General features: G+C 42.7%; 1 protein-coding gene across 1 annotated transcript in view; it reads left to right on the top strand.

Moving 5' to 3' along the window:
• Positions 1-14685, top strand: part of CDHR3 (cadherin related family member 3) — a 63520-nt gene that overhangs the window by 42867 nt on the left and 5968 nt on the right. Inside the window, exons 9-16 of the mRNA XM_026868355.1 lie at positions 710-878; positions 2380-2479; positions 2625-2723; positions 6125-6351; positions 8053-8224; positions 9894-10138; positions 12721-12902; positions 14280-14293. Coding sequence (XP_026724156.1) covers positions 710-878; positions 2380-2479; positions 2625-2723; positions 6125-6351; positions 8053-8224; positions 9894-10138; positions 12721-12902; positions 14280-14293 — 1208 coding nt within the window. The remainder of the gene's footprint in view (positions 1-709; positions 879-2379; positions 2480-2624; positions 2724-6124; positions 6352-8052; positions 8225-9893; positions 10139-12720; positions 12903-14279; positions 14294-14685) is intronic.

The following is a 14685-nucleotide window of genomic DNA, read 5'->3' as shown; positions in this document are numbered from 1 at the left end:
CTTAGTTATAACATCCATGACAATAACACAACAGTCTCTTTGTTATCTAGTGAGTTTAAATTTTGATCTGAAGGAGGCAAAAATCTTCAGAGAAAAAATGTGAGTGAATAAAGAACTAGTCTTATAGGGACTGCACAAGGGAACAAAATCAAGGTTTAATGGTTTTCAGTTGGTTCTTCATTTTTTTGTATTTAATCCTCTTGATTAAAAATAAATAAATTACACCCTCTGCCCCTAGTTCTATCATGTGCATCACAGGGACCCTCACTATCAAGAGCAGTCCCAGAAATGCTAGTTTCAAAAAACAGGAGAACGGTCCAGCTATTAGTTAAGGAGAAAAGAATGAGCTTTTCATCAGGAGAACATTATAACATACTGAAATGAGTGGTGTAAAGGTGTTTTAAAATGCTAATTACTAACTGAACTAATCTTGATCATTAAGATCTTGTGGCAGCTTCTGAAGTTTAGCTGAGTTCCAGGTTTATGGTTTGGATCTGGCTAAATGTTTATGTCCTGCCCATTTTACAGGGCTGTTGTCCACCACAGAGTATGGATCAGATTCTGGGTTGCTTCATCAACTGTTCCCTATTTAGATCTAGGATTTCACTTAGAAAACAAATGGAAGTCAATGTTTTAGTATGTAATATATGAAGGGTTCAAAAGGAGAAATATAAATTGCTCTGATGGCAAATGTATTTGTTTTAAACAGGAAAGAGGCAAATGAAAATACAACTGCTGGGATGTTTCTTCTTGATCTTAGAAATTACTGTAAAGATATTGATGTTGATTCAACAAACAACCAATTTAATTTCACTGGATTATCTGGTTTTGGAAGCAATAACTTTGCTCTGGAGTCCACTGTTTCTGGAAGACTTGTGGTCAGTTGTTTGTGACTTTATATTAGCTTGTCCCATTTCAGAAGTCAACTTCTGAAATATAAGTTCTTTGAATTCATTGTCTGTATAAAGAAAAAGAATTACAGTAATTCATGTCACAGTGGGTATGATGTGGAGAATGACTGTTTTGACTGCATGTGAACCTCATACCCTTTGATAGGATGCTTTCTATGGATTCTACAGAATTCGGTGAACAGAGAACTGTTTTCTCCAGTTTTAAATAAATGTGCTAGATGTGATTGAAAAAGAAAATCCTTTTTTAGGCAGTGTGAAGCACCAACTTTGATATGGATAAACAGATAAGTTTGATGCCATTTCATACCCATTTATTCATGACAGACTGGAAGATCCTTGCTATTCAGCATGAAGAATTGAAATACTTGAGAAATCCCACACTCAGTAACTACTTCCCAGCTTCATTGGTCAGAATTGTAAAACCACTTTGAGTGGTAAATTTTCACAAAAGCGTGGTGGGATTTGCACTTGTGTGATTTCGCATGTCAAAATATGGGTTCCTTATGCTGATAGCTGCTGGCATATTTGCATTGGCCAGAACCCCCACTAGCTGCTGGACATGTGCAATGGTGGTTGTTTCACTGCTTTAAAAAGAACCGTGGGCAACTGCAGAAAAAGGGAACCATAACAAAAAACATGCACTCTGTCTAAAAGACAAGAGTGATACAGAAGCAGTAAAATGATTTTGTAAGGCTTGCTTACTGTAATTTTTGATCTGAGATATACATGTCAATGAGCACTGCCCTTAGCTGCTTCATCTGCCAACATAAAAAGCATGTTCATTGCTGCGTGGGATATGATTGTTGTCAGCCCTTTGATCACCATGTATGTATAATGTAACAGGCTATCTGAAGTGTCATGTCCCTCCAGGAATTTCCCAGTAGATGATCAACAGTGGATGCTTGTGCTTTAGTCCTGCTGCCCCAAAGTTTATGAGGCTCCTACAGACAGAGAGTTCAGGAGATTAGAATTTAAATCTGCATGAGCCACCATTTAGTAACAGCTTGGTTCCTGGATAAACACTTGTGGCTGAACCTGATACCTTTAATACATGTCTGCAGCCATGAGCTCAAGGAGTAACTATTACTATTTAGCAATAGCAGATTCTTGTTGAGCCAACAAAGGGCAGAGTAAATAGCCAGCTCATTACATGAGCTTTGAATTAACTAGGTAAAAGGCCAAGACCCTATGATCCAAATGATAAAACTTTCTGCACTTAAATGGAAGAAATTTTGTTGGCAGAAGGAATGTTTTGAATTTCCAAGAGACGCTAGAGCGTGAACATGTAGAAAAAGCTTAGAATTCAATTCTGTAATTGATTAATAGCCTATATTACTCCCACAGAGCAATTCTATATATCCAAGGGGGAGACCACACTTACAGAACACTGAAAAAAGTAATTGTCATCATGTGTATTGTGACTTTATGTAAGGAAGTATAAATACAATTGTGTTTCTTTTTAATTTAGATGACTGAAAGTATTGATTTAGAAAACCCAGCTAATCTAGGAATTGAAGTTTATTCTTTGACTGTCAGGGTGCAAGATATTGCCTGTCCTAACTACTCAAGCAAGTATCCCTTTTACACTTCTTTTGATATTTTCCTGTGCTGTAACAGCATGGAGAGAGGAATACCATATGTATTTTGAATATATGCATGAGAAAATTTCACAGCCATACTTAACTATGATTTAATCTTCTGTTATATTTCCAGATATGATCTACATTTACATCAGGATAAAGCCAGTGAATGAATTTTTTCCAGTCTTCAGTAATTTATCATATGAATTTAATGTTCCAGAAATTATTAAAGGTACAGTAAGTAGCACCTACATGACAGAAATAATGTTGTCATGTTGATAAGTACCTTTTTGCTCAAAATGGATTTTCATATATTTGAATGAGGAGAATGGCTCAAAGTTCCAGTTCAACCAGGGTCTCAATATACAACCACCTACTACCCTTAAATAGACAAAACTGGCAACAACTCCAGTTGTACAGATGGAAGCTGAGACATAGACAAATTCAGCAATTGCACAAGAAATCTGTGACAGAGCCAGGAACTGAACTCAGATGTCTTGTTTTAGACCGTCTTTCTACTCTTGCTAAATTAGCCTTTTGGAGGAACTGCGACAGTGCAAAGAAACCATTATAGACTGACACAGAGTGAGGACTCCCTTGGCCCAAGCATGGTGCAGGATGACCACCCCACTGTCCCCTTAGACCCAGCTCACCTTGGGTGCAGCGGGTGCCCTGAAGATGGGGTGGGATAGGAGTGCTCAGATGGGGAGGCTGCACTCAGCCAGATGGCAGCCAGAACAGCTCCTCATGCCTGGAGCCAGGGTCCTTCACATTCCTGCAACAGCCCAGGACCAGCAGCTGCAAACACGGCCTTAAAACTAAATTTCTTGAAACTCTTCACACGTTTGACTCCCATCTCAGCACCATTCCTGTCCCCTTGTAAGTCCTGCATCTCATGTGCTTGCAGAGCAGTACCATGGCATCTTGCCTCCTTGGTAATCCTTGTGTGCCAGGTGTGACCGCCAGCCAGCTCTGCTGTGCGGCTCGGTGCGCAGAGGAGTCAGCATGGGAATGACATCTTCCCTAGCTTCAGCCTCTCCCTCATATGACCTCATGTACCAAACACAGGCCTGCCCCAGGACCTCACTTACTGGCTTTATTCTCTTGACTGAGAAAAATTTGAGAGCTACGTTAGATATATGCTGGATAAATCTTGACCCTCATTCTGAGCCTCCTAGGGTCACAGAAAAATTGAAGGTGTCAGAGACCTCTGGAGGTCTCAAGTCCAATTTGTGCTCAAAGTGAGGCTCATTTCAAACCTAGATCAGGTTGCTCAGGGCCTTATCCAGTTCCATTTTTAAAATTTCCAAGGATGGAGACTCCACAGCCTCTCTGAGCCCCTGCTCCAGCTGAGCAACCTTCTTTCCAGATAATTTTACCTTGTATCCAACTGGAATTTTCTATGTTGCAGCTTTGTCTGTTCTCTATTGTCCTTTTGCTGTACCCTTCTGAGAAGACTATCTTGGTCTTCTGTATTATTGCCCTTTAGGTAGTGGAGCACAACAATTAAATTCCTCCTTTGCCTTTTCTTATTCAGCCTGAACAAACCCACCCCCACCAGCTTCTCTTCCTGTGTCCTCTGCTCAACCCTCCCCAGCCTTTCTCCAGTTTTTTATCATCTCTCTTGTACCTGGGTCCCCAAACTGGTCACAGGTATCGAGTGCTGAGCAGAGTGGATTAACCACTTCCTACCATGGGCTAGTAACAGGCTTGCAGTCTCGGTTCCTCCAAAGGTGCCCCGGGGTCCATTCCTGCAGAGCAGCTGCCTGCTCAGTCCGTCTCAGCCTGCATTGACGCGTGGACTTGTTCTGGCCCAGGTGCAGTTCTTTTTGTTTGTCTGTGCTGAGCTCCATAACTCCTACTGGCCAGTAGCTCCAGCCTGCCAGGACCCACTGAATAGCAGCCCTGTTCACCAACACGTCCAACACTGCCCCAGGCTGCTGTTACAAACCTGCCCCAGTGGCCATATCACCAAGGAGGACATCCAACTGAATCACTGCATCAGTGTGGCACATGGTGAAGCTGCCCATGAAACTCCAGGAGATTTAGCAGTCAGATAATCTAGTACCTGTTTGAATTAAATTATTATGGCCAGGGCAGGCTTAAAGCACAGGCAAAGGCAGCTGTGGCTATAGTCAGCAGACCTGTGGGCCCTATGGTACTTTTGTCTCCATTTGCCTAAGGCAGGAGGTAGTAGGGAGGAAAGGACATGCTTCAAGCTGCCCTGCCATCCTGCCCACAGTCTCCTCTCCCTTGCCATGGGCAAAAGAGCAAGCCCAGATTTCCAGCCCACACCCTCAGCTCTTTGTTTCCTCCCTTCTCCGGTCAGGAGGATCCTGTCAAGGTCCACAGGTCTGCAAAAATCACTCATGCCTGCCCTGTGGAGAAGCCATCATTGGCCACTGCTGAGTATGGCAAAGCTGCAGCTACTGTGGGGATGCGTGGCCTGGGAGGGAGCTGGAGAGACTGGGGAGGCTGGGGCAGAGGGAGCTGGCTCCCAGGGGGGTCTGCCTGGCATAGAAACCCTGGCATCCCTGGCTCCTGCAGGAGCCAAACTGCCAGGAAAGCAGAGGAGACTAAGGGGGGCGAGAAGGCACAGGACAGCCACTCAGCCATCAGAGGACCCTGACATTCCGGTGTTCATACCAGCATCTTGCATTACTCATCAGCCTGTTCTTGCCTCTTTTGTTTCTATGGTGCATGGACGGAGCTTGGCTTTCTATGCTGTTTCCTGGTAGGCATGATATGGTGAATTTTGTGGCATTTTCCTATCTGTGTGTGTCTTCTCATACCACTGACATGTATCTTAGCAATATAACACTTGAAACCCATCTGTGACATGGATATGTCTGTAAAGCTCTCTGTGTCAGCCACAGAACTTTGCCTGATACTGAGACTATCAAGAGAAATACTGTTTTTTCTGACTCAGACTGCCTTTTGTTTTGAGCTGAGCTGACATTAACAGAGTGCTTGCTATTGTTGTACCAAACAGGAGCCAACAGTTTGCAGTAGGACTGGAGTTCACAGGGTCAGGAAAGAAAAAAAACCCCAACCAACCCTTCATTTACATCGTCCTTCTGTCCTGCTCTATGCATGTGAACTATTCATCCTGTATATCCCCGGGTCATGTGGATCCACATAGAGTTGAATCAATGTCTGCAGAGATGGGTGGACACAGTCCCACCTTCGTTCTCACAGTTTACATCACTGCCATTTGTTGTTTCCTTCATAAATGCTTGACACAAAGTTCAAACTGCTCTTCAAACACCTCGGAAGGAATGGTATCAATTACTTTTCAAGGCAGACAAAGAGCCTTGTTCCTCCAACCAAGTCAACACCTGGGCTGCTACAAGGCAGGAGTTCATGCATGTGAGTGCATGGCTTGGGGTGGCCCTCACCACCAGAGCACTTCTGTTGTGGTTCTCTACAGACTCCTTGTGTTTCGGTATTTATACTCATACATAGGGGAATCATAGCACAGACTGTATTTCTCACATCTTTCGTTTATGTTTTGGGGGTGAAAAACTCTAAAACAAATCTTTAGTTTAGTTTTATCAAGTTTGGGAAGGAAGAAGTACTCTGTACCTCCTTTTCCTTAAAATGCTAAAGAAATAATGACTTTCTGTCTCTCAGTTGGATCCAGCATTGGAAGAGTGAACGCCAGAGACAAGGACTGGCCACCCAGTGTCATCACTTATTCCATTGTGGCTGGAGGAGGCAACAGGGATTACACAAATATATTCTGGATCAGCCCAACCAAAGGAGATGTGAAGATTTTAGCTAGATTAGACTATGAAACAACTCAGAAACACATTCTCACAGTACAGGCCTCAGACCAAGAGAAGACCACAACAGCATCTGTGAGTAAATTCATTCTAATTCTCTTTCTTCATCTACATTTTTTTCTCTACTTTCTGGCAAGAATGGTAAGACATTGGGCAAAGCACTTTGGTCTGTGAAAGGCAAGTCTGCCCCAGCACAAAGTCATATATTAGTCAGATGAAAGAGGTGATGTTCAATCAGTCTTGGTTTATTTCTTACAAAAAGGAATAAAGTAATATTTTTATATTTTTAATTCTGTATTTTTTGCTTCTCAGTCTTTTTTTCTTATTTTACCTGGGAAATTAAATTGTTTTCTGTGCCCTACACAATTTAAGATATATTTTATGGCTATGTATGTATACCAGAAAATAGAAAAAGAACAAGGTCTTGATGTCAGGTAGCACAACCTGGTTGTAGCCATGCTTAGTGCCAAGTCCTTTTTGGAACCCGTGTAGCGCCCCTTGGCCCTCAAACATGCTTTTGATTTTGTATGCAAAATACACTGCAAAGTGTCAAAAGTAACGCAAGAATCATGTTGCAGCCCATCAGAGTTGTGTTTTCATGTGATGGAACAGAGAGGATGTGATGCATACCTTGAGGATGGGATGAGGGCTTGGGCAGCCTCTTGGGATAGAGGGTCCAGCCCAGTACAGCTGTGTCCATGTGGCCTACTGGAGATGAATCCTTACATGTGCCTTACCCTGATCATGATCTAGTTTTGTCCCTAATGGTGCTATCTGTCAGGAGCCAAGAGCATGCCGGGACCATGATAACATTAAACAGTAGGGTTGTGCTAAGGTTTGCTGCCCAGACTTACTTTATTCAGAAGAAAAAATATAGATGGTATATCCACAAAGGTATTTTATAAAAGAATCTCAGTGTCCTTCTCAGACAGACTCCTTTTTACTCCTTTTCATGTTTTCTCCCTCATGACTGCCTTACATTTGATTTTTGCACATCTGTTGAGGGGATATAGGTACTAGACCTGCTTTCTACTCCAGCCAAGCACCACCCATAGAGATGCTAAGTAGGAGGTACTTAATCTCTTTATCACCTATAATATTTCAAGGCAATGATTAAGGGAAATTCAGCATCAGGAGCTTTTAACAATGACAAGTTTATCTGTTGCCTGTTAAAGACCAACAGACATTAGAGAAAAGAGCTTTGAGAAGGGTAATCCTTTTATCTCAGACAGCCAATCCCAGCTGACATTAAGCACATCTGGTGCTACCTGGGGTGCTCCCAGTCATGCAGAAAGCCATTACCAGTATTTCTTTCTCACTGGGAACAGTATATGAGGAGTATTCCTTCCTTCCATGGATCATGCTCTGAATTATTATTAAATATTCTAAGAAGCCTAACTAATGACTGTAAATCAATTTGAGAGGTTTGAAAGAAAGTTTAATGAATATGAGGTACTATTATTATTTCTCACCCTAACTATGACACAATCAAGGTGATTCAAATAGCCAGATGCATCAGCTTGAAAACCCCGCAGTTTTGGAAGATGGTTCAGGTTAAGGAACCTGCTCCCAGAAGAGTGCTGGTCATGAGAATTGAAGGTGAAATGATCACAGGCAATTTCTCGTAGAAACTAGATTGGAAGGGAGGTTCATTGCTCTTCAACTGCTGTTGATCAAAAGAGTGACATGGGCAAAGTCATACAGTTTTTGAAGTTAATAAAATTCTGGCTCAGCACAGTTGAGGTGTTTCAGCTTGCTATTGCTCTTTTCTTTCAGGTAACTGTCAATGTTTTGGAAGTAAATGATGAAGAACCAGTTTGTTCACCCAATTTCTATTCATTTCAAATCCCAGTCAGTTTAGCTGTTGGGACCAATATTAATGGCTTCAGGATTCAATGTCAAGATCGTGATTCTGATCCCAGGTCTTTCCGTTACTTCATTAATGAAGGTACTGTGTCACGGTGTGTGAGCTGAGAGCAGTGCAAAAATTAGTGAACGCTGACGGTTCACTTTGATTTGTAAATAAATATCTAGCACAGTTTATGTGCTACTTCTCTTGGTGAGCTAGTTGTGATACACAAATTCTGCACATAATTTCTTTGTTGCCTACCAAATGAGATGTGTCTCCACAAGTTGGCTACTGGTGCTACCAACTAGAACCGTTCCCTTGCAACACTGGATTGCCTACCATGTTAATTAATTGGCAATTCACACAGTTGACAAGGACTTCAGAAGAATGAGCTGGAATGATATGTAGGGTCAAATCTTCCTTCCAGTTACAGCTGAGTAAATTTTGAGAAATTATGGTAGGTTCTGTTACTCTGCATACCTCATATTTAGATGCTGGTACACAGTTCGAAACAACTGAGCAAAGCTGCATGTCCTAGGTCCGTGCTGTATGCATTAAAACCCCATCTTCAGAATGTGTGTTTGAACCCAGTAATCAGCTGCATCCACTTGGAGAACTGCAGAGGTATGGGATGACACGTGGCTTCACCAAAAAGGGAATGCACTCTCTTGGGGAAACTCCTTTTTTCATTGATGAGGTGACTGCTGAGAAGGAGGGAGTGAATTGTCCAGGTGCCAGTAAAAAGCTGTGAGTGTAAAAAGAGCGAACCTCCATCCTATTGCTGCGCCTTAATGCCACAGAGGAGCTCTGCAGCAGTGGTATTTACACACGAACCCATATAAAGTCTGTGTTTGTATTAGTAAATCAGGGTCTGACCACAGGTCCAGTTTTGGCTGTACAGACGCGAGCTGTGCCATGCAGTTGGCCTCTGGGCCACAGAGCAGCCCATGGCCTGTTCCGTGTTGTACAACAGACATGGACTTCAGGGTCACTTCAACTCTGGAGCTCTATGGGGCAACGAGAGCAAAACCAAAGCACATTTGGTACCTTTTCATGGCTCTGATCTCTTGTATGTGTGGTCTGTCAAGACCCCAACAGCTGGGGCTGGCCTACCTGCAGCTCAGGCTCCTAGCAGGTCTCCAGCTATACAAACAGAAAATGCGGGCTGCGGAGCTAGCATCACTGAACAGCCCTCTCTGCCCCCACAGTGCAGACAGAGCTCTGGAGGCAATGTCCCTGCGTCATTAGCTCTCTTCTGGGGGACCTGTTCAAAGGCCTCTGCCTCTGGGCAGAGGGAGAAGCCATGGGGGGTGCTGAAGGGACCTCTGAAGACACTGCTGGTGCCCATGTGGTCTAGGGGCCACTCCAGGGACTCCCCAGTAGCAGGATGAGCCCTGCAGCAGCACAGGGTCCTCACCTCGGCTGGGTGCTGCTGCTTCTGGGTGCTCTCCAGGCTGTAAGGACAAGTCATTCACGTGAACTTTTGTGTGCCCTCTGGCTTCAAAATGTTTCCACAGCCTCCTCTCAGCTGTGTCCCCATAGATGGTCTTATTCTATATTTTTATGCTTTTATAACTATTGGTTTAAATTATTTTATATGGTATCAGGAAGATCCAGGAGCCATTTTTGTTAACGATATTTCACTGCACAGGTGTATAGTGATCCATAACAAGTCATCAGCAGAAACTAATCTTTTCGCTTGTTCCATGCATTTACTTTAATGTGGCTTTTTTTTTTTTTTTTTTTTTTTTTTTTTGGTTTTCTGCAGGCAACACGAACAATCATTTCACCTTTTCACCAAGTGCTGGCTCCAACACATCTCGGCTGATTCTTGCATCAAGGTTTGACTATGAGAGCAGCCTTGATAAAAACTGGATTTACAGACTGCATGTCTATATAACAGATGATAATTTATTACCTGCCAGGGACAAAATTGCACACCTAATTAAAACTGGAACAGTGACTTTAAGCATCAGAGTTATCCCAAACCCAACTACTGTCATTACCACCACAGTAAGTTCACTGAAATTCTATCCAGTTCTGCATTTCTTTTACGGACTAATCTCCATAGAAATGAAGAAAAGAGGGTATATGAATGCAAAGGGAAAAAACAAACCTGCAGTGGGTTCAGTCCTAGGAAGTACTGAGCCCCGTGCTCTTACACTGAAGCCAAAGGTGGTTGATATGCTTAGTGTCATAAAGGATTAGTCCCAGGTACAGAGTCATAACATATGTTTTGTATTTTAGTTTCTAAAACAAAAAGGGCAAGTAGCCAAAGGATTGGGCATGCTGCCATTACCATGCAACTGGAAAGTTAAAGATTTTGGCAGCTTTATTAATAAGGAAAGAGCAGGGGTTAACCTTTGCCTGGAACCTTAAAATTACCTCATGCATTTTGCACTACCTCTTTTTTTATTCATAGCTATTCACTCCCACAGCTGCCTTGCACTTCTTTGTGCTTCTTTAGGAGTGGGACACATTAACCTGTGGCTACCAAAGTTGAAATAGGCAAAAACAAGAAGAAATCTTTATCACTTGGAACGGGCTTTTTTCCATCCTTGAGGTCACCACCATGTAAAACTTCGAGCTGCCTGTCAGGGGCTGAAGCAGCTGTGCACAGCCCTCATTGTGTTGCTGAGGTTTCAGCAGGTTTCAGACAGCAAATCCAGAGTGGTGGGGTGGGTCTTTCCTTGAGCTCCCTGACCACATGGTGGTCTATAGATGAGCTGTGCAGCTCTCGGCAGCCAGGGTGGGATCTGGCCTTGCACAGTGTGGAGCTGTGGCCCTGTGTCCCAGCAACACAGTCTACTCTGTGCAGCCATCCCAGACAGGCTCTGGATCTCCAGTTTCATTCTGGATCTGATTTCCATCAGGCTGGTGCAGGACGGGAGGAGAGCTTGCTTTTGTCCTGCCTGCAGAAGTGGCACAGCCTGCGGGTACAGATCACTCTCTCCCCATCCTTGTGGTGGTCACAGCCTTCATCCCTTGCTGCACCATCTCTTCGTCATTCAGAGTCCATCCATTTTCTGCCTGCCCGCAGATGGCATTACCCTTTTCTCTCTTGCATTCAGGAATGAAAATATGGGTATGCCTGTGAAGGGGTAAAAGAGCTATTCCCTGTAAATGGTCTGGATCTGCTAGGAGCTACTGGTAGCTGAGCCAGAACCAGAGGATCCTGCAAACATCACATGCAAGTCTGGATGCTTTGCTATACTTAAATCCAAACTTGCAGACTGATTAATAACCCTGTTATTATCTAATGCTCTGTTGGGAAGGAATAAATGGTTTCTTCACAACCTTCTTCTCCCCCTACTTGATGTGGAAATGAAAAGTTAAATTGAATAAAAAAACTTATTCTGTATTTCTTTCCTGTGCTTTACCACAAATACAAACAGTCTAGACCACATACCACAGTGTTAAATCTGCCTCCCCAGAGATACCAGCCTTCCACTTTCAGTTTATTTTCCAGAAAAGCACTTCCATTACAGCAACTTCTTCCATCACTGCTCCTTATATATGTTCAGTGCAGCAACTTGATGAATCAGATGTTGGAAGGCTGGTAGTGTAGGAAAGAAATTCTGTCATAAAAAGTCACTTGTGTCTTCAGTCCCAGTGGGGATTGAGTGGTGGTGGTGACCTTGAGATTATCTGATTGTTTCTCTAAGGATTGGATATACCTTTTTTTTGCAAAGCTAAATAGGTTATTTTAAAGGTATCCTTAAACAGGAAAGAAATAGATATTCTACTAAATTTCATACACAATGTTATTACAAATGTCTTACAGAAAAGTAAATGAAGACTTCAGTAGACAATCAAAACTGATAGTACCACACTAAGTAATGACCCAGGTAGAGCAAATGAGTAATTTCTGATCTGTGTGAGGATAGTTTCATGACGGGACCTTAATGAATGAGTTGGTAGCACCAAGTGATGTGCCAACTCAGAGACATGTCTCCTGGCACTTGGGAAGATGTGGGAGATAGCAACTGCTCAGGAAGTGTGGTTTTCCCTTCTTGGAACAAGTCACAGGGAAAAAAAGGAGATTCATTTATTTTTATACAATAACCCAATTCCTCGGGGTTCAACTCCTCTTACGAAGTGGGCTGAATGATCACTGCAGTGAAGATGACCTACTTCCATTTTTGCCTTAGGTAACAAAAAACCATTATCTCAGTAATGGCAGTATTCCCTGAACTTGCTCACCCTCCAACAGTGCGCTTGCAGCTTCTCAGGCAACCAGAGGCTTTTAAACCCCACCATGGCATGCTTGTTTTAGTATAAGACATTGAAACATCATCTGGAACATTCTTTTTGTATTGTGGGTGGGCTTCATTTCACCTGCCTTTGGTTGCCCCAGGAGCTTGGTGGTCGATCTCAGTAATCTGAGCTGCTTTGGCAGTCAGCAGGTAGGTACCTGGAATGAATCACTGTCTCCAGCAGACACTATCTCCTTCTGCCCATCATCTGCAGAGCCCCAGGGCAAGTTTAGGCCAGGTGCTTCAGTGCAGAAATTCAACCAGATGAAAGGTGCATTTGGTGTCAGTAACCTTAAAAGTATGCAGCCTTGAGGATCTTTTCCTATCTTGTTTTAAAAGCCTGGCTTCACTGTTGTGACAAAAAGGGAAAACCTCTACTCTGAATCAGCATGGTACGTGCCGTTCGTCATCACCCTCGGCAGTTTGCTGCTCCTCGGACTGCTGGGGTACCTGGGGTTCCTGTTGGTGACGTGGGTCCACACCCGCTGCCCTCCGGCAGGCAAAGCAGACGGCGTGTCTCTGTGAGTCCTCCCAAACGCCATGCTCGGGAAATACCCTGCGGCACCCCGCAGCGACAGAGATAACTCAGACCTTTCAACCATAGTGAAATTTACATTTTGAATATTTTATAGCAGTGTGCCCTTTGCTGTAGTAAATGCTATTACCAGCTACAGTGATATTTGGTATTAACAATATGAAATAAAGGAAAAATATCCATGGCATTTTTTTTCATGGATTTACTAACATCAGCATTAGCTGAAGGTAATAGTAGAATTAACAGTTATGACCTCCAAAGGCAGCTATGCTTGTGAGGTGGAGTCAGAGTCTGTGCCTGACCATGCTGACCAAAAATACAAACGATTTTGGTTTGCATTTGACTCCCACTCCAAGGGAGCTCCCTTCTAGGTAGTTACTGGATGCATTTTCCTCCCTCTCAGCTACTGATCTCAGAGTCCTTTCCAAACCTTGGTGGTCATGCCAAATTCTTTGTTCTGGCAAAACTTCTGCATATTTCCTGGAGTTTTACCCAAGTCCGTTGCAAGGCTCTGCCCCATAAAGCTTCGCGGTACCTCTAAGTGCTTGTGCTTGGCAAAAGCCACGGAAGCACCTGGGACCGTCTCTGGTTCATTGTGGGAAGAGGCAGAGATCCCTGCTGGCTGCCTGCTCAGCTGGCTGGAGCCAGACTGCCTCTAAATTGACTTTTTGCTTCACAAAACAAAGACAAGCAGCTCTTTAAGTATACTGGGATTTTTTAAAAAAAGGATTTCTATAAGTATTCTCAGGATTTGGACCTAAATTTATAAATTGTAGTAAATGTAAAGAAGTAATATATGACTGTGATTATAATTCAAATGGTGTGTGCAAGGAATTTAGCAATTTATGATAAAAATGACAAATGAATCTAGCAGCATAGAGCTTGGCTATTGTTATTACTATTTATTAATAGGGCAAGTGATTAATTGGGAGCCAGGCTCTCCCATTAAAAGGCAATTTCTATCTTTTCAAAAACATTTACAACCTTTCAAATATTTTAAGATCGGATCAAAAAAATTGACCTTCGTCCAAGGATGGGATGAGATGACAATATTTGAAAATACATTTTTTCCAGAATATATAAAAACATCATGATATCATCAATAAGACTTTATTCTTTTAATACCATCCCTTCTTGGAGAGGTGTTAGAGTAATGATCAGGGCTGTTTTCCTATTTGAGAGCAGAATTAAATGATGCACGCCTTCAGTGAAAGCAAAACCAGAAACCAAACAAATCAAGCAAATCCCAGAACTCAAGGAAGCAGATCCTTCTCGCCAAATGAAAGAGAACAAAGCATGATATTTTTATGTAGGCAAGAGTATGACATTTGTTAACTACACTCTTAATCTTTTTGCATTACAGGATAAATGATCCAGGTATGTACCTCTTTTCTATATTTAATACTTCACAACAAGACCTTGTTTACAATTCAGTGTAAAATTTGTAAATCCATTTCTAGACAAACCCACTACAAGAATACTGAGATTAAATAACCCTGTCTGATTATGGGAGGCCTGCCTAAGTGATTTCATGGTCCTTTTGGTCTTCAAATCTATTAACTGTTAGGTAAAAACCAAATGCAGATTAGCTTGGTATTCTGGCACGGATGTTAAAGAATTACTGTATTTTTCACATGCAATTCATATGCTGTCTGCTAAAAAATAATCCCATCCCTCTACAGCACCTTCAGGAGTCCTCTCCACTCTAATTCCCTGTTCTCCAGTCCCTTCATTTTCTCCCCTGACACCATTATTTCATGTACCCGAAG

The sequence above is a fragment of the Athene cunicularia genome (genome assembly GCF_003259725.1).
Source record: "Athene cunicularia isolate RWA chromosome 1 unlocalized genomic scaffold, athCun1 chr1_part2, whole genome shotgun sequence".
NCBI lineage: Eukaryota > Metazoa > Chordata > Aves > Strigiformes > Strigidae > Athene > Athene cunicularia.
This window is presented reverse-complemented; position numbering and strand designations above follow the sequence as displayed.